This window comes from Ursus americanus, chromosome X, assembly GCF_024610735.1.
Source record: "Ursus americanus isolate L20-20 chromosome X, mUrsAme1.1.p, whole genome shotgun sequence".
Lineage (NCBI taxonomy): Eukaryota > Metazoa > Chordata > Mammalia > Carnivora > Ursidae > Ursus > Ursus americanus.
This window is the reverse complement of record NC_142164.1, coordinates 107,555,080-107,575,746: the sequence shown is the minus strand read 5'-3', so window position 1 is coordinate 107,575,746 and position 20,667 is coordinate 107,555,080. Positions and strand designations below refer to the sequence as shown.

Below are 20,667 nucleotides of genomic sequence, written 5' to 3'. Positions count from 1 at the left end.
CAGATGGACATGGATCATTGAAAGTAAAAAGTTTTAAGTTATGCGCGTAATCCAAATGCATTTTAGACAAATCAGAAAAATAGAGATGAGGGGAAAAAAGATTAAAAACTTCTCATAAGGCTACCTCCCTGAGATAACGACTGTCAATATTTTGGAGAAAACCCCTCATTCGTTGATTATTTACACAGGTGTCGAATGAGCATCTGTTATGAGACTACAGGAATCAATGACAGAATGACGATTCTCATGGGGCTTCAGGTCTACTGGCAAGTCAGCTATTGCCCACCCCTCGGAGACCTTGCTCAGAGTCACACACTGAACGGATTTTTGATCAAAAGGAGTCCACAGAGAAGAGGGGTTCTCAAAGTGTGATTTCCCAGACCAGCAGCATCAGATTGTCATCTGGAGATGCAATTTCCCAGGCCCCACCCGAGACCTTTGGAACCAGATAGCATGAGGGTGGGGCCCAACAATCTGTGTTTTAATCAATATAGTTGACTCGGAAGCATGCCAACGTTTGAGAACCACTGACAGAGAACGCTATGCCCTGACATTGGCTTTTCTTATTCTGGGATAGACCACAAACACATGTCCATGTCGCCCAGTGTTCTTTCTGACGCATTTTAATGGCTCCCAAGTGGGCTGACCTGGGGCCAGTGCTGCGGCACCATGTTCTTGACCATATCTCGGTCTTTTACTTTAGTTCCGGTTTCCATTTGTGAGGCACATCACTTGCTTGGTGTGCTTTCAGCTTTACTACTGTTTTCTCACAAATACGTACCAGCCCCAAAGAACGTTTTGTTCTTGAGGACCGAGACAACCTGAAGAAATTAATAAGATCGAGAATCTCATCCTGGAGATAGAGCACGTAGGGGCATATTCTGTACATGTATGTGCCTGTCTGTCTGTCCTTCCCTCCTGTCACAAACCAAGTGAGCCTGCAGCGCTGTTCTTGCTGCCGTAACTGCGTTAATGAAGAAGTAAGAAGGAGAAACATAGCGGTTGTTACTGTCTTTTGCAATTATAGCTCTTCTCCCTTCAGAACAAGGTCAGATATTGAGAGAAGTGAGGCGCGCGTACACACACACACACACACACACACACACACACAAAACCACGCACACGCGTGACTCACCAGACTGGAGGTTTCAGCTTGAACAACCTCTCCGCTGCCTGGACGGCCTTCCCGACGTCATTGGCCAACATGCTGACGTTGAAGAACTGACCCACATCCCAGTAATTGTGCATTTTCTCCAAGCTCCCTTTTCTTCCCAACAAACTGTTTAGCCGGACACCTGAGCAATGTGAATTTTAGATGAAGTTATGAAAAATCTTTCTAGCTTCTCTCCTATTATGCAAGCCTTTAGAGAGAGAGGAAAAAGCATGCACTTTATTTTGGTTACTGTCTCAGGAGTGCTCTCAGAGCGCAGCTGTTCCTTTTGAAATAACATGCTAGTTATTTGAAGATAATTCTTTTTTTTTTTTTAAAGATTTTATTTATTTATTCGACAGAGATAGAGACAGCCAGCGAGAGAGGGAACACAAGCAGGGGAGTGGGAGAGGAAGAAGCAGGCTCATAGCGGAGGAGCCCGATGTGGGGCTCGATCCCACAACGCCGGGATCACGTCCTGAGCCGAAGGCAGATGCTTAACCGCTGTGCCACCCAGGCGCCCCTTGAGGATAATTCTTAATGCTGAATCTGGGTGACCAAAGCCTATTAACATCTGCAGTCATAAATAGCTTTACCTATCTTCCTTAGTTCCATGGAAGTTTCAAATTGTTGTCCTGCAACTATCAGCAAAACTGCCAGGTTAATTCCTGAATACAGAGATGACTGGAGCTCAAACCCTTTGCGGTACCTGTAATGACAGACCCGCCAGATTCTTATTATTATGGTAGAAGGAAAAAATGATAAATCACAGCACAAGCCAACCTTCTCATGAGCTCTTTCACCATCTGTGGTTTTCCAGGCCCCCTCCCCCTTTACAAACAGCTACATACAGCAAATAGCTTCTTAACAATGTCACCATCATAACACTAAGGTGTTAAAACATTTTTCTTCACCAGGTTTATATTTTTATACAAAAACCATGACCGCTGTATGAAACGAGGAAGTTAAAGTGCACAAAAGAAATGTAAAAGCTTTTATAGCCCTACCCACAAAAGGAGACCACAACTGGATGTCCAAATATCATCTTAAAAGTGAGAGTCCATTTGTGCGTGGAGCATTTTTTTATTACAGAGCAATTCCGTCAATTGTAGGCTATTACTCTGCAGGTTGTTTGTTTGCTTTTCTCACAAAATAGAGCCCGTTTTTCATGTAGGAAGCAGTGCTGCCAGAGCCCTGGCCCCTGGATTGCTCTGAGAGTCATGGCATCAAGTGAGAGAAGGAGCAGGGGGGTAAAAAACAATATCCAAAACAGAGAATACCGTTTTTATGCCAGAAGTTTAGAGAGTGTCATTTCAATTCTCTTACTATTTTTTCTATACACAGAGAGCTGCTTTCCCTTCCATGGGCGAGTAGGAATATCATGACTGGGAAAAAAAGAATTTGATCAATGAAGTAATGACAGTGAAATGTCTTTAAGTGGCACAAGTTCAGAGCAAAGACTTGTAAAGCAGGAGGAATTTGATCCCTCGTGCAACAGGAGAATTAAACACCAAGAAAACATTCATTGTGGAAGGGAGAACCTATCTTTTAAGTCAGTTAAATTTCAATTTTATGAACTTTAGGGCATGAGTACGCACAGATGGACCAGGGAGCGCAAAGAAAGTTGTTTCAACCCCAGCCAACAAAATTCCAATAAAATTGAAGCCCACCTCAATATATTTTGGGGATTTTCAATACCATATCCTATGGTATTTGATTTTTTTTCACTTTCTTTTACTATCAAAAGTTATGAGGGAAGAGGGCAGACTTCTCTCTGCCTCTCCTCTGTAAATCCAACAGGCCCAAGCTTAGGCGCAGACGAGCCTTGAACGTGAGGTCAGGACTGCAGTCCCTGGTCTGCCTCTTCCCAGCGCCCCCCGCCTCCCCGAGCCACGTGCTCTAGCTCAACAATGGAGAGCCTGGGTTAGAGGACCCCAAGATCTCACCGGAGCTAACTTCCCAGGAGACTAAGCGTCATTTGCCCTCTGGACCTACCATCTTCTGATGTGGATGGACAAAGGCTCCCAGGACTTTCTTGAAGGGGGCACAGGCAGTCATCTCCTGACCTGGGGGCTGAATTCTTGGCCACTATGGTGGGAACACAGCTGTTCCTATTTTGGCCCTACCCAACGTCAATTCCCCTTCAACATCCCAAGCGACTCCGAGCACAAGAGTGCAACAGGTACCACTGGGGACTTACTAATAATTAAACGGGGTCCCTGCCTTCCACAAACCTATACTACGGTGGAGGTAATATGATCCCCACACACAACTAGTGAAATTAGGGAAAATACAAACCTGAGTGTGGTAAGTATCCTTAAGCCACACAAACCCAAGTCTAGAGGGACTCACAGAAGATAGGTGGGGCCACCCCTAGAAGCCTGAGGTATGGCATGAAGCTGGATAGGCATGCAGCAGCAGCGACTTGGAAAGGAAACGCCCAACACAGAAAAAGGCGGGAGCAGGGATGGGAGCCTGCGGACCCCCCAGGAAACTTCAGTTCACTTGGACGTAGATCAGGTAGTGGGAACTGGGGCCCAGGGTGGGTTGGAGAAAGTCTGCAGAACACCTAGAATGGTCATCTAAGAGTCTGAATTTTGGTTTAATGGGGAATGGAAAGCCAGAGTGGGTCTTCGAGCTTTAGGAGGAATAGGAGTAGTGGTCCAATCTATGGACAGGCTTTAGAGACACCAAGCAGAGAGCCTACGTGGGATATTGTGAGAACATTTCTGGCAAGAAAGTGCCAAAAAAAAAAAAAAAAAGGCACCAACCAGGGTGGTGGAAATGAGAGTGAGAGAAAACACAGAGAAGGGATGGAATTGGGACCTGACCACGTGGGGAGGTGAGTGAGTGAAAGTTATCAAACGTTCACAAAAAGTGTAAGCGTAGGAGGCTGAAGAATGCTAGTAAGAAAGCAAGGCACTGGAAGCCATCCCATGTGGAGAGAAGGGCGCCTTAGCCTTGGATACGCTGCATCTTAAAGAGCAGCACCACCTTCAGGCAGAACAGAAAGGAGGTGACGTGGGGCCGGAGCTCAGGACACAGTTTGGGTTGGAGGTCGGCTACTCATTCCAAGGTGTGGGAATGAGGGGGATCACCAGTGAAGAGAGTCAATGGAGAGAAGAGGGGAGAGGACAGAGCCGGACAGAGCCAGAGGAGGAGTGGGAAAGGGGAAGCAGTTAGAACTGCAAGTGGAGCAGCCATGTCAAGAGCTCCTGTGACAGAAATGGATGAGGTAAGCTGTTGGCTCCTCCTTCAACACATGTCCAGCTTCTGCCATCTCCTTCTTTCCATAACCGGCACCCAGGCTCAAGCTACCAACAGCTCTGCACTGAATTACTGCAGTTGTCTCCTAGCTGTTCCCTACTTCTGCCCTTGCCCCTGTGCCAGGTTATTCAGTAGCCACAAATCCCTAAGAATGCTGCCCACCATGTAAGAAAGCTGGTCGGCCAGGATTAGAACCACAGGTAGAGAATGGAAGTGCACTACCAACACCCTACACCAGCTGCCTACCACGTGTGAGGTCATCTTGGACCTTCCAGCCCTGCTGAGCCTTCAGCTGACCTCCATTTTAGGAGTGAGCCCAGCACTTTAGGAGTGGAAGCAGCCAAGGAGCGGCCTGGCCAATCCACAGATTCATGAAAAATTACAGATCACTCTTTTAAGCCACTAAGTTTTGGACATGTTTGTTATGCAGCGAATGACAGCTGATACACCCACGGAAATGTATTCTTTGCATAACAGAGCACGCTGGTGAAAAAAGCACATCGGATCTTGTCACTGCTCTGCTCAGAGCACTCCGATGTTACATCATCTCACTCAGAGTCCGAGGGTCTTCCCCTCTCCCATTTCCTACCCCTCTCCCCTCACTCATGCTTCACCATCCTGAACATGCCCAGCAAGCTCCCCCCTCTGGGTTTTGGCCCCAGCATACAGTAAACCCTCAATCAACATTTGTCAAACATATGAATGAAGGAAGGAATGAACAGCTCACTGAGAAGATAACACCCTGATAGTGGTAGAACAAAGTTCTGGAAGGAGTAGCCGGGAAGGAGCAAGCTGAGCTTCCTTCTTGCCCCTATAAATGAGTGAACTTGTGGGAAGAATGTCACCAGTGCAAAAGCCTGTTTCTAACGGTTTCCTTTCAGGAAAAGGCATCTGGAAATTCCCGAATCACGTTTATGCCTTTTCCCCCACCGCCAGCAGACAGGCGCGCAGGCAGACATACGTTCACAGGGACAAGACCTGAGTCCTTAGCCTCCGCATTTCTGCTCTTTGCAGAGATGCTCGTGCTACTGACTAGCATGGGGGTTACCACTCAATGGCGTTGTCTCGGCTGGTGTCATCTCTGCAGTCTGAATCCAAGAAGATGTCCTTGTAGATCCTCCCACACAGGCAGAACATGTCGGGGGCCGGGCGGTCACAGCTCTGCAGAACCTGGAGCATGACCTGCAGAGCCTTCTTGCGGTCGCCTGCACCGTTTCTCCTGAAAGATTTGTGTGGTAAGATGACACATGTCTGAATTAAGACGCAGGAGTACGTATGTGCTCGTTCTGTGAAGGGCTGGTGTAAGGGTGCTGTTGCTTTAGCAGGAAACAAAATCTAAATTCTAACTCAGTTTTTCATGTTCAAATATAACAACTGCTTCAGACCCACATCACTAAATCTCACAGTGTCCCAGTCCCTACTTAGTCCCTTCTCTCAATGAGACCTAGACTGTGGATGAAAGCAAATGCAGACCGATGTGTCTGGAAAGAAAAAAAATAACACGGCAGCCTCCTGTAGCTGGATGAACAGCAAGGATTTCAGAAGCTAAGCCTGAATCGTGATGGTAACGCAGTTTGACAAAAGATTCTTCTGGAAAAGCAGCCGGGCCTTTAAATTCAGAAAGCCAAGAGGAATTTCTTTCTTGACCTAAGACACCTTGTCATCCCCAAACAGGCCAAGACCCTAGCAATCCCTGTTTTCTGGTCTCATGTTATATCCACCAGAGAAGAAAATTTAGAAATATTTTATCTATATTCATAAATCAGTCTTCTCTCTTACTATATGGTAAAAATTTTCATTTTCCACACAGGTAGTGGATTCCTTAGACCATTGTTAAAATAATCTTTGCCACAAAATAACCTGAGTTTGTGTTTGTGAAACATGTTTATGTCTTCCTGTGAAGGTTTGGAAGCAAATGCCCGGCAGTAGTGGAGACTGAGGAAATCAAATCTGGCTAATGATATTCATTTTATAATATAAAATAGTAAACACTTGTAAAGAGAAGTAATTTCTATGTAATACTGCTATGAAGCAATGTCTAGAATATACCATTAAAATGAGAAAGCTACGTATTAAATACAATAAATTCTGTACACAGAAAGCTACCTTTTTATTTAAGCAAAGGGGGGGATGTGAATAGAGATATGTACCTGCTTTTTTTTAAAAAATAATTTTTTATTATGTTAGTCACCATACAGTACATCCCTAGTTTTTGATGTAAAGTTCCATGATTCATTACTTGCGTATAACACCCACTGCACCATGCAATACGTGTCCTCCTTAATACTCATCACCAGCCTATCCCAATCCCCCACCCCATCCCCTCTGAAGCCCTCAGTTTGTTTCGCAGAGTCCATAGTCTCTCATGGTTCATTCCCCCTTCTGTTTACCCCCCTTTCTTCTTCCCTTTCTTCTCCTACCGATCTTCCTACTTCTTATATTCCATAAATGAGTGAAACCATATGATAATTGTCTTTCTCTGCTTGACTTATTTCACTTAGCATTATCTCCTCCAGTCCCGTCCATGTTGCAGCAAATGTTGAGAAATCATTCTTTTTGATGGCTGAGTAATATTCCATTGTATATATGGACCACATCTTAATCCAGTCATCTGTTGAAAGGCATCTCGGTTCCTTCCATGATTTAGCTATTGTGGACAATGCTGCTATGAACATTGGGGTGCATATGGCCCTTCTCTTCACTACATCTGTATCTTTGGGGTAAATACCCAGTAGTGCAATGGCTGGGTCATAGGATAGCTCAATTTTTAACTTTTTAAGGGACCTCCACACTGTTTTCCAAAGTGGCTGTACCAACTTGCATTCCCACCAACAATGTAAGAGGGATCCCCTTTCTCCACATCCTCTCCAACATTTGTTGTTTCCTGCCTTGTCAATTTTTGCCATTCTAACTGGTGTAAGGTGGTATCTCAATGTGGTTTTGATTTGAATTTCCCTGATGGCTAATGATTTTGAACATTTTGTCATGTGTCTGTTAGCCATTTGTATGTCATCATTGGAAAAGTGTCTGTTCATATCTTCTGCCCATTTTTTGATTTGATTATTTGTTTCCCGTGTATTGAGTTTGAGAAGTTCTTTGTAGATCTTGGATACTAATCTTTTATCTGTAGTGTCATTTGCAAATATCTTCTCCCATTTTGTGGGCTTTTTCATGCCAGTGGACCTCAAAAGAAAGCTGGGGTAGCAATTCTCGTATCAGACAGATTAAATTTTAAACTAAAGACTGTAGTTAGAGATACAGAAGGACACTATATTATTCTTAAAGGATGTATCCAACAAGTGGAAATGACAATTATAAATATCTATGCCCCCAACAGGGGAGCAGTAAGATACACAAGCCAACTCTTAACCAGAATAAAGAGACATATAGATAATAATACGTTAATAGTAGGGGACCTCAACACTCTGCTCTCAGCAATAGACAGATCACCTAAGCAGAGAATCAACAAAGAAACAAGAGCTTTGAATGACATACTAGACCAGATGGACCTCATAGATATATACAGAACACTACACCCCAGAACAGCAGAATACTCATTCTTTTCGAATGCACATGGAACTTTCTCCAGAATAGACCATATACTGGGTCACAAAACAGGTCTCAACCGATACCAAAAGACTGAAAATTTTCCCTGCGTATTCTCAGACCACAATGCCCTGAAATTGGAACTCAATCACAAGGAAAAATTTGGAAGAAACTCAAACACTTGGAAACTAAGAACCATCCTGCTCAAGAATGATCGAGTAAACCAGGAAATTAAAAATCAATTTAAACAATTTATGGAGACCAACGAGAATGAAAACACATCAGTCCAAAACCTATGGGACACTGCAAAGGCAGTCCTAAGGGGGAAAATACATAGCCATCCAAGCCTCACTCAAAAGAATAGAAAAATCTAAAATGCAGTTTTTATATTCTCACCTCAAGAAGCTGGAGCTGGAACAGAAGAACAGGCCTAACCCACGCACGAGAAAGCAGTTGATCAAGATTAGAGCAGAGATCAATGAATTAGAAACCAGGAGCACAGTAGAGCAGATCAACAGAACTAGAAGCTGGTTCTTTGAAAGAATTAATAAGATCGATAAGCCACTGCCAAGACTTATTCAAAAGAATAGAGAAAGGACCCAAATTAATAAAATTATGAATGAAAGGGGAAATGTCACAACCAACACCAATGAAATAGGAAGGATCATTAGAAAATTTTATCAACAGCTTTATGCCAATAAATTAAACAACCTGGAAGAAATGGATGCCTTCCTGGAAACCTATAAACTACCAAGACTGAAACAGGAAGAAACTGATTTTTTAAACAGACTGATTAATTTTGAAGAGATTGAAGCAGTGATCAAAAACCTCCCCAAAAGCAAGAGTCCAGGGCCTGACGGATTCCCTGGGGAATTCTACCAAACATTCAAAGAAGAAATAATACCTATTCTCCTGAAGCTGTTTCAAAAAACAGAAACAGAAGGAAAGCTACCAAACTCATTCTATGAGGCCAATATTACCTTGATCCCCAAACCAGGCAAAGACCCCCTCAAAAAGGAGAATTACAGACCGATATCCCTGATGAACATGGACGCCAAAATTCTCAACAAGATCCTAGCTAATAGGATCCAACAATACATTAAAAGGATTATCCATCATGAGCAAGTGGGATTCATCCCTGGGAGGCAAGGGTGGTTCAACATTTGCAAATCGATCAATGTACCTACTTTTATTTCTTCAAAATGAAAGGATAAAGCAAAAGGTAATAAGAGTGACCACCAATAGGTGGAGGGAGAAAACATGATGAAGGGGGCAGGAAAAGAAATTCACTTTTGCACTTTGAAACTGTGGACGTTTTTTACACAATTATAAAAGAAAATTAAATAAAAAACATTTTTAAATGTTTCCTAAAAACACTGCCAATAAAACACCATCTGAATTTGGGGCTGCAGCAAAATAAGACAAATGAGCCTCCACATGTGGCTGGTGGCTTTGCCCACAAAAAAGAAACTACTTCATGTGATTATTAAAACACAGCCATTTGACCGTATTTTCTTTTTCCTTTCTTTCTTTTCTTTCTTTCTTTTAAAGATTTTACTTATTTATTTGACAGAGAGAGAGACAGCCAGCGAGAGAGGGAACACAAGCAGGGGGAGTGGGAGAGGAAGAAGCAGGCTCGGAGTGGAGGAGCCCGATGTGGGGCTCAATCCCAGAATGCTGGGATCATGCCCTGAGCCGAAGGCAGACGCTTAATGACTGAGCCACCCAGGCGCCCCTTGACCGTATTTTCTTAAGAGTATATAACCTAAATAGAAAATATAAATGCAAAGAAATCTGAAATAGTTTCCAGTAATCATATTATTAGTGATAATAATTATACTGGTATTTTGAAAATATTACATATTTGTAGTACAGAATACAACAAAATAATGATGTTAATATCATTAGGAACCAGAGATATGCATAAGAGATACATAAAATCCAAGAAATTCAGTAAAAACCCTACAGTCCAGGTCATGAGCATTAAGGAAGGCACGTGTGGTGATGAGCTCTGGGTGTTATATGCAACGAATGCATCGCCAAACACTACATCAAAAACTAACGATGGACTCTATGCTGGCTAACTGAACATAATAATAAAAAATCCCACGGTCCTAAATTTGAATTGGAACATCACTATGAATTCACCAAGTGGTTTTCCTAGCTCTGTCTACTGAAAAGGACCAAAACAATGACCAACTCAGTAGCAATGAGAACCCCCAAGCCCTGACTGGGGTCTGTAAATACCATGTCTCACCACAGGGAACCAGGACTCCCTGGGGGAATGGTTGACTCCAGATAGGTCTAACATGATCCTGGAACATCTTGATACAAAGACACAAAGAAGCTACTAAGCTCCTATGAAAAAGTCTCAGGAACCAACAAGAATCAGTTTTTGGCCAAAGAGGGGACAATGTGAGCATTAGGAAGAATAGTAACTATAAAGGATTAAAACGTATCAACTATATTAAAATGATGAAGGGGAAAGCTCTATACCAAAAAAGACTTAAGAGTCTCATCAACCAAATGCCACGTATAGACCTTGTCCTGGATCATGACTCCAACAACTCCATCGTAAACATAAAACTAAAGAGAGGTAACTGGGAAAATGTGAACACTCATACTGAGGAGTTATTGCTCATCTTAAGGTATAACACAGTGATGACTAGGTCTTGTAAAACTGTCCCTCGGACAATACCGCACTCTCTGTGGATAAAATGGCATGTCTTGGCTTCATAATCCGTCTGCTGTTAGGGGAGGAGGGGGTGGGTAGGGTGAGCAGGAATCAAAACTGGCCACGTAGGGGTAACTGTTGAAGGGGAGAAGGGATACATGGGGGTTCACTGTATTATTTCCTACTTTTGACGGTGTCTGAAATTTATATAATAAAAACAACAAAAAAAGTCAAAGTCCATCCTGACTCAACAATTCCACTTCTAGAATCTGTAATATAGAAGAACTCCTATATATTTTTTTTCAAGAGTTTTTGAACAAAGATGTTCATTATGGCTTTGCCCCTAACAATGAAAAACTGAAGATAATCCAAATGTCCATTAACATATGAATGGTAAAATATATTTCGTAACAACCAAACTACAGAGTATCACGAAACCCTTAGAAAGAGGCAAGTCTGCATGTAATTATATAGAAGAATTTGAATAAAGTTCATGGAAAAAATTGCTGAACAAATGAAGAGCACAATCCCATTCTTTGCACTCAACACTATTCACATATATGTTTGTGTGCACAGAGTCTGGAAGGATCCACATTAGATTGCTCAAAAAAATCACTGCTGGGATTTGTACAAGGTGTTCCTGTGCATGTTTTACAAATAACTATTTTAATAAATGAATAAAGAAATTATTCTTTTTAATTTCTTGGCAATTTTACAACAGGCTTTTTTATGCTTTCTCTCTGGAGGACCTGTACCTCATAAAACTACTGCATCATTCGAGACACAGATTATACCTCAAACAGCTTTTCTCAACTGGGGATCTGCTAGCGCATTAAGCTCCAGAGAAAATTATTTGATTATCTGAGTGACTATTTTCTCCCTTCTCCCAAGTGGGGTACGTAGGTAGCCCCATTCTGGATGCATAAGAGAGTTCATTCAGTTGATACAATGGATATCTTAGGGCATTAGGGTTTAATTCTCTGTGGAATGCAAACCAGGTTGAGAAGGGCTCATCTAGACACTTGGTGTTCTTCTGGAAGGCTGCAATAATTAGGCCTGTATTACAACTCTAACTTTTTCTATTTGCTACCTTGGTCGTGTTCTCACATATTTGATCTCTACTCTCTTTGTCCACAGAATCCAATTTTACCAGCCTGCAAACCAGATCTCTTAATGAACCCATGATACCTTCTCATTTTTAAGAGCCAACAGATACCAACCGCATTCAAATTTACTGGAGCATTTAAATAATTTCTATGGTCTATGGCAGGAAAACTCAAAAGATTAAAACTTTAATGAGGTACAGAATTTCTACATCTGTTATGAGCCAACTTTTGAGGTGTGAAATATTCGGGATTCTGAAAAGAATGTGCTTAACTCTTAAATGCTTCATTACTGATCTGGGTTCGGGTTCATTTGTTTGGTTTCCTTTGGACCATTGATAGCAACACTTCCCTTGAATTTTTTCATTAACCTGAAACTTACCCTTGTTACTCAAAACAAAAGGTCTTCTTACGATTAAAAAAAGAAAACCCAAAAACCAAACATTTGCAAAAAAAGAGAAGCACATCGATTTTCAGCTTAAAAGCCACTTTAGGCCAGGTGCTAAATAACTTATCCCTTTAGTGGTTAATCATCAGTTTTCAGATCTGTTTGTCATTTTCAGATCCCAAAGTATCCACGAACAAGTCTATAGACAAAAACTCCCATGTTTACTCAAGTCCAGCAACATATGTTTCTGACAATAAAGCCATTTCACACATTAAGAGACAGATATGAGTTAGGGCAGTGGGGGGTCACAACCTTGGCTTGCATTAGAATCACCTGGGAAACTTTAAAAACCTTGACGCTGAGGTTGCGCTTGAGACCAATTAAATCACTGTCTGGAGATGGGATCCAGGCATCAGTGTGTCCCATCCTGGATATTCAGATTCAGTGGGTCTGCGTCACTGCTGAAGGCATTGACCACTTCTCAGCCCTTGTCTTATCTGACCTACCAGTGGCAATCGACAGTTGAGTACTCCTTCCTCTTTGGATCACTTTCATTTGGCTTGCAGGACACCACACACTTCTGATTTTCCTTCTACTTTAGTCTAACTTTCTGGCCCCTATTCACGTCTCCAGTATTTTAACACTGGAGTGTCCTTAGCACAACCCTTGGACCTTGCCTCGTGATCAGTAACTATGCCAGGTCCATCGGTGGTATCATATAGTGTCCTGCTTTTTCAAACCATCCATATTCTGACGACTCTCAAATTCCTATCTCCAGCCCAGAGCTCTCCCCTAAACTCCAGGCTTCCGTACCCGACTGCCTTCCTAGCATCTCACTTGCATGTCTAATACCTCAAACTCAATGTGTCCAAAACTCAACTGTTGATTGTCCCATCAAAGCTGTTCTTCTCCACCTTATTTAATAATGCTCAGTCCATTCCTCCTCATTTTCATGCCAAACACTTTGGAGTCCTACCACATTTCTCTAACATTTTTTATTCAATCAAAAAATTCTGTTGGCTTTTATTTTCAGCCATATCCAAAAATGGCCTACTCCTCATGAACTCCCACCATTACTACCTTGGTCCAAGTAACTGTCATTTCCTGCTTCCACCATCGCCCCTCTACAATCTGTTCTCAACACAGCAGTTGGAGTGACCCTGCTAAACACTAAGTCAGACCATGTCACTCCTCTACTCAAAACTCTCTACGCAAATCACATATCTGATAAGGAGTTAATACCCCCAAAATATAAAGAATTCATACAACTCAATAGCAAAAAAAAAGTCCGATTTAAAAAATGGGCACAGGAGCTGAATAAACATTTTTCCAAAGAAGGCATAAAGAAGGCCAACAGTAGAGACGGCCAACAGACACAGGAAAAGATGCTCAACATCACTCACCGTCAGGAAAATGCAATTCAAAACCACAGTGAGACAACACCTCACGCTTGTTAGAATGGCTAAGATTAAAAAAAAAAAAAAACCCAAAAGATAACAAGTGTTGGTGAGGATGTGGAGAAAAGGGAACCCTCACGCACTGTGGGTGGGAATGCAAATTGGTGCAGCCACTGTGGAAAACAATACGGAGATTTTTGAAAAAATTCAAAATAGAACTACCATATGATCCCGCAATCCCACTTCTGGGTATTTATCTACGGGAAACAAAAACACTCATCGAAAAGATACCTGCGCTCACGTTCACTGTAGCATGATTTACAACAGCCAAGACCTGCAAGCAGCCCAAGTGCCCATCAGTGGACGAACGGATAAATGATGTGCTTTACATACACAACTGACTATTATTCCGTCATAAAAGGAAAGGAATCGTGCCATTTGCAACAACGTGGGTGGATCCTGAGGGCATTACGCTAAGTGAAAGAAGTCGGAGAAAGAGAAACACTGTATGATCTCACTTACATGTAGAATCTAAAAAAGCAAACCAAATCAAGCTCACAGATACAGAGGACAGACTGGTGGCTGCCAGGGGTGGGGGGTGGGCGAAATGGGTCAAAAGGTATAAATTTTCACTTAGAAAATACACAAGTCTTGGGGATGTAATACACAGTTAATACTGTATTATATTAGTTAATACTGTAGTTAATACTGTATTATAGATTTGAAAGTTCCATGAGGTATCTGGCTGGCTCAGTCAGTAGAGCATGGGGCTCTTGATCTCAGGGTCATGAGTTCGAGCCCCATGTTGGGTGCGGAGCCTACTTTAAAAAAAAAAAAAAGTTCCTAAGAGAGATCTTCAAAGTTCTCATTACAAGAAAAATGTTTCTAATTATGTGTGGTGATGGATGTTAACTGGACTTACTGTGGTGATCGTTACACAAAATGTACATATACCACACCATTATGTTATACACCTGAAATTAATAAAATGTTATATATCAATTATATCTCAAAAACAAAAACAACAAAACACCCTTCCAGGAGCTCCCGTCTCAAAGCAAACACCTATTTTCTTACAGTGGCCTGCAAGATTCTAGAAGATCTGGCTCCCGGTTATTTCACTGTCCACTCCCCCCCCCCCCCATCACCTACTCTGCTGCTGCACAAGCCTCCCTGCTATTACACGTTCTTCCCTGGAACCTTGTGGAATGTTCTTCCCCAATATATTTACACGGTATGCTTCCTCATCTCTTCATTTTTTTTTTATGTCACTCTCTCTTAAGTCTAGTCCTCTCTGAGCACTCAGCTTATAACTGTAATCTGCCCCACCAGCCTATCACCCTAACCTGTTTTAATAGTTTTACTTAGTTTCTATTGTCTCTTCCCACTTAAGAATGTAAGCTCCGAGAGGGAGGGATTTTTCTGTCTGGTCTGTTTACTGCTATGCCCCAGGGATTAGAACTTGGTCTAGCACATAGTAGGTGCTCAACAAATTTCTGTTAAATGGATGACAAACTGAGCTGTACTGAACATGAAAAGATCTCCATCCACTGACTGCTGAGTGAACACAATGACAGAGCATCTCCTCTGTGGTCCTGTCTTTTAGGAACCCTGCAGCGTAACGTAGTGAAGAGGAGGCAAATGCACAGAAAACTGAAAGGATATACACCAAAGTGGTGAGAGAGATTACTTCTGGAATGTGGGTGGATTAGAGAACAGAATTATAAGGGACAATTGCTTTAAATGTTTTTTCCCCCCCGTTTTTCACAAAAATATATAAACGTATTTATTTTTTAGACAATAAGATACACAGAATAAAAAAACCACAACAGTGGATTGGGAATCTTTACAGCTAGATTCTGGTTATTTTCATACCACTTACTACCTGTTTGAGTTTCGAGCAAGTTGCTTACCTTTTCTGTGCCTCAGTTATTCACATGTAAAGTATGGTTGACTTTGCTAACCTGACAAGGCGACTGTGAGCTACAGTGTGCCAGAACTTTCATCTGTCACTAAGCATCCTGTCTTTCCTATATCATGTGTCTTTAAGAGAAAGTTGATAGGGTGGGAGACAGAGTTCCAAAAAAATCCTTCTCCAAAGCAAGCACTCAGAATTAACAAGCAAAATGTCTCACTAAACCAGAGTCCTTTCTAGGACCAATGTTGTCTTAGGTGGCCCATCAAAAACCTTTTAAGAGATGCCTGCTTCCAGTTTGAAGACTGGCAATGGTCCAAGCCTGGACAATACCTAGCCCATGCCAAAGGGGAGGAAGAACTTCCTTAGATAACGCTTTCCAGAGAACAACGACACTCTCAGAGGTGAGCAAAGAACCACGACAACTTCCCTGCTGGGGGGCCTGCTCTAGGTACTAACAAATGGAAGAGCGAGTCTTTGATAGAGAAACTTCACAGGGACAAGGAGAAAATCAGCAACGTTTTGGACAACAGCATGGGCTGATGGGACAGAATGGCATCTGGAAGGGACCCCAAGCAAAAACCTTTTGCTTTGTGTTAGAATCATCTTGTAGCACACTCGCCTGTATTTTGCCAAGAAAACCATGGTGCAGGAGAGGCTCAAAACAGAAAGATACCACATGTGCTATCTGAGCACTCGGACGTGGGTCCCTACAAAAATGGAACCCAAAGATATGAGGAACGGCAACCCCAAATCCTCCCTGCTCAAATACTGACAAGACCAGAAAGGTCACAGAGAGACAAGAGGTGGGGGTTGGGCTAATCACGAGTTAATGGATTAAAATGGAGTCCAGGGCTAACCCAGCCATTCTCTAGGAGAAACACAAAAAATCAGTCATATATGCTAATTGCCAGACCTAGGAAAGGGCTCAGGTATTCAGGATAATAAACAAAACAAATTATATTTCGGTCTCCTCGGTTCTTTTAGATAAAATGTACAGAATATAATAAAATTATGAAATGTACATAGAAAATGTGGCCCATAATCGAGATAAAAAATAGAACCAGAACCAGAAAAGACTGTTACTAAAACTGACAACTTACAACTTACTGAGAACTTACAGCTATCAGAAATATATTGTTTATACATACATAATACATATGGGTGAAGAATTAAGGTATTTTGTGAGAGAAATGGAAACTCTCAAAAAACACATGAATAGAAATCCTAAAACTGAATTTTTTTTTTTAAATGGCACTGAAATGAGCTAACATCAGATTTGGACACTCTGAAAGAAAGGATCAGTGACCTGGAATATGGGTCAATCGCCATTATCCAAACTGGGGCTGGAAGGGCATGGGGGGAGGGGGTGACAAAAAAAGTACCAAAGGGAACTCTGAGGGAGAAAACCTTCTGTCTCTTGATTGTGGTGGTAGTGACACGGGAGTACTTATTTGGCTAAAGCCGTCAAACGGAACACTTTGGGTACATTTGATTGTATGTCAGTTCTCCCTTATACCTTAATAAAGGTGGTTTTAAAAATATGTAGATCCTGGTGAGTGTTTCGGCAAGTGAAGTGTCCTGCTGGGCCAGTTACGGCTCTCCACCCTCAGATACATTCCTCTGCCACCTGCTTTGCTCTGGGTCCCGAGGGAGCGGGCTCCTCCAGGCTGCTTCCCAGGCTCCCAGCCCTGATGACCAGCCATGAGCCGCCAGTGGAAGAGCACGGCGGGCAAGTATCCGCAGGGCAAGAACGAAGAAGCCAGAGTCCATTGTCCCATCCTGGGTGTGTTTTGCTCCGGCAACAGCTGCGTCTCTTCTGTTGACCTCCCAGCCAACAGGCGGCTTGTAATGGTTTCAAGGGATCCTGGCTCCTCGGTTCTGCTCACATCACCTTTCCTGTGTCCCACCAGCCAAAGGAGGGATGGTAGCAGCTTCCTGTGGATGGTAATTCTGAGGGGACCCAGTTCCCTGTTTGGCTACTCAGCTCTTCCATCATGCGTGTGAGCAATTTCGTATAGCCAATTTCCTCTATTTTAAATACTGAGAGAGGATTCAGTTTCCTGATTGGATCTCAACAGATACACGCCTGCCACAAGGAAGCAGGTGCCTTAGTCTGGCCAGATGCCTCATATTTACTTAAGGAGAAAGGAACAGTTAGAGGCAACCCGTGTGTGAGTTTGGACAGTGCCCAGAGCCAAAGAAACACATGAAGCAGAATGGTGGCTTTCCTACTCTACAGACAGGACCTAGTTACGTAGCAGGCCAGAGCCACTATTAAATCATCCCATCCCTGCCCCCATCACCGCAACCTTTTCTAGTCCCCTAGGACCACCAAGCACCATCTATAAAGGCCGGGTTTGACAGTGAACTGGCCGGCCCCGATGGGGAGCTGGGCACTTCTGAGGCTGACTTTTCACAAAAGCAACAGGAGGTGAAGAGTATTCCTGTCTGCACTCTTGGTTCTGACGACGCATTCTCAGGGGTCTCCATGTGGATGAATTCACTTCAACTCTACCCCTTATATTTGCAAGTTGCAGTAGAGACTAGGATGTGTTCACTAAAACTCATTTATTTTTTTTTCCCCTGGGCCCTCGGCCAGAACACATTTCCCAACTTCCCTTGCAGTTAGGTTGGGCCATGAGACTGAAATTTGGCCAATGAAATATGCTAATGAGTAACGAACATCACTTCCTGACCAGGCTCAGACAAACCTCCCTAGTCGAGTCAAAAAGTAGAAACAACCCAAAAGTCCATCGACTGATCAATGAATAAATAAAATGGGTTATATCAGTACAATCAAATATTCTTCAGCCACAGAAATTTAGTACTGACACATGCTGCAACATGAATGAACCCTGAAAACAGTATGCTAAGTGAAAGAAGCCAGCCAGAAAAACTCCCCAATTATAGGATTCCACTCATACGAAGTGTCCAGAATAGGCAAATCCGAAGACAAAAACAGATGAGTGGTTTCCTAGGGCCAGCCAGTGAGGTGGGGAATAGAGAGTGACTGTTAATGGACTGCCGAAATAGAACTGTGGTTGTTGAGGGCTGGGGAGGGGAGTTACGGGGAAAATGGGGAGCAGTGGTTGGTAACGGGTTCAGGGTTTTGGGGGGAGGAATGAAAATATTCTAAAATTGGTTGTGATGGTTGCACAACTCTCAATATACTAAAACCACTGGCTTGTGATCTTTAAATGGGTGAATTGTATGCTATGCGAATTTGTCTCAGTAAAGCTGTTACCCCCCCCACACACACACACCCCATCCCTGGCAATTCACCATGGTCTCGCTTTTCTTATCATCCAGCTGAAAGAAGAGATGAGAACTGAAGAGAGGACGGAGCACCACGATGGGCGGAGAGTGGGTTGTCAATCACCCGGAGAAGAGACTGCCCAAGCACAAAACATCCACACTGGAATGATGCATGAGTGAAAATAAACTTTCACTATGTTAAGGCACTGAAATCAATATGCTACTTGTGATAGCAGTTACCCTACCCTAACACACAAGTCACCAACAGCAAGAAGGCAGGGGTTTCCTTGGTGATACAGACTGATTGCTGGGTTCCTATCCTATCCCACTTTCACGGACATCTGGGATCCCACAGTAGGAAAATGCCCATCGCTGCTGACCCTGACGTAGCCTATGGAGGCCTTCACTTTTCTGGATTATCTGCTTTGGGCCAAGCCCCACTTTGATGGTGGTATTACCAGTAATTCTGCTTTTATATCTTTCTGTATACACTGAATACATAGGACTTAGATATTTTTGTTTTCACACATATAAGGAAAAATTCAATAAATTTGCGTTCTACTACACCAAGCCCTTAACCGTAAGGACCCAGATATCACCATATGGATCTCTTCCAACTGTAGACCACGGCAGATCACAGAGTTATTCATTCATTCATTCATTCAGCCATTCAACAAATACCTACTGGGCACCTACTCTTTAAGTGGCACGATGGTCTCAGGCACAGGGTAGACCATGGCTCCTGCCCTCCCCCCGCCGATTTAGTCTGGTGGGAGGGATGACGAATATTAGAACGTAACACGGAAATATGAGTGCTATGAGGGGAAAGAGCAGGGGCCATGAGAATGAGTAATAGCAAGGATGTCGTTTTTAGACATGGTATTCTTTGCAACCCCAACCTTTAAGGAAAGGGACATTTAGCTAGACACTGAAGGATCATCAGATTCAGTCCGGCAAGCCATGAGCACTCCAGACAGAGGAAACACCCACGAGGAGAACGGCCTGCCCCTCTTAAGAACTGAAGGCAGATGAGGGTGGAGACAGGGCAGTGAATCAGGAACAGGACAGGAGGCAAGGCAGGACCCAGGTCACATGGGACCAGTTCCATAACTGTATGCAAAGTTTCTCAATCAATGGACTTCTACTTGGAAGAATTCAGAAGCTATTCAGTACATCTCACATTTTACTCCAAATGGCCTTTGAGATTCCTGTTCTAAAGAATCCTTCCTCAAATACCATCGTTGAAGGTGATATAACACTGGTGGTCAGGATTCTCCATCAGGAAATAGAAGGACAACTCACATTCACTCAGCTTCTTCTATGTGCCAGGCACTGTGTGAAGTTTTTTACTTAAGATATTCTTATTTAGTTCTTGAAATCATCTCATCCCACATGAGTGAAATCATATGGTATTTGTCTTTCTCTGACTTATTTCGCTTGGCATTATACTCTCTAGCTCCATCCATGTCACTGCAAATGGCAATATTTCATTCTTTTTGATGACTGAGTAATATTCCATTATATATATATATATATATATATATATATATATATATATATATATGTATGTGTGTGTGTGTATGTACACACACACAGCTTCCATTGTGTGTGTGGGTCTATATATACATACACACATATATACTCCTCATCTTTTTTATCCTCATCTATTGATTTCATTCATCTATTGATGGACACGTAGGCTGCTTTCATAATTTGGATCATGAGCCAAGGAAAAAAAAGAGAGAGGCAAGCCAAGAAACAGACTCTTAACTCTAGAGAACAAACTGCTGGTTATCAGAGGGGAGGGGAGTGGGGGGATGGGTGAGACAGGTGACGGGGATGAAGGAGGGCACTGGTTGTGATGAGCACCGGGTGATGTACGGAAGTGTGGAATCGCTGTAGTGTACACATGAAACTAATACAACCCTGTATGTTAGCTATACTGGAATTGCAATTAAAAAACCCCATC

The 20,667-nt window shown here is 42.7% G+C and overlaps 1 protein-coding gene across 4 annotated transcripts in view; it reads right to left on the bottom strand.

The window, feature by feature from the left end:
• The window catches only part of MAP3K15 (mitogen-activated protein kinase kinase kinase 15), a 117,306-nt gene that overhangs the window by 47,224 nt on the left and 49,415 nt on the right, over positions 1–20,667 (bottom strand). For all 4 annotated transcript variants that reach the window (XR_015723277.1, XR_015723276.1, XM_087859575.1 and 1 more), the window contains exons 7-9: positions 5,466–5,636; positions 1,747–1,859; positions 1,136–1,295 (exon numbers count right to left, since the gene is read on the bottom strand). Coding sequence is in view for 2 of the 4 variants with exons in the window: in XM_087859575.1 (XP_087715701.1) it covers positions 1,136–1,295; positions 1,747–1,859; positions 5,466–5,636 (444 nt within the window). In the remaining 2 variants the exon portion in view is untranslated. The remainder of the gene's footprint in view (positions 1–1,135; positions 1,296–1,746; positions 1,860–5,465; positions 5,637–20,667) is intronic.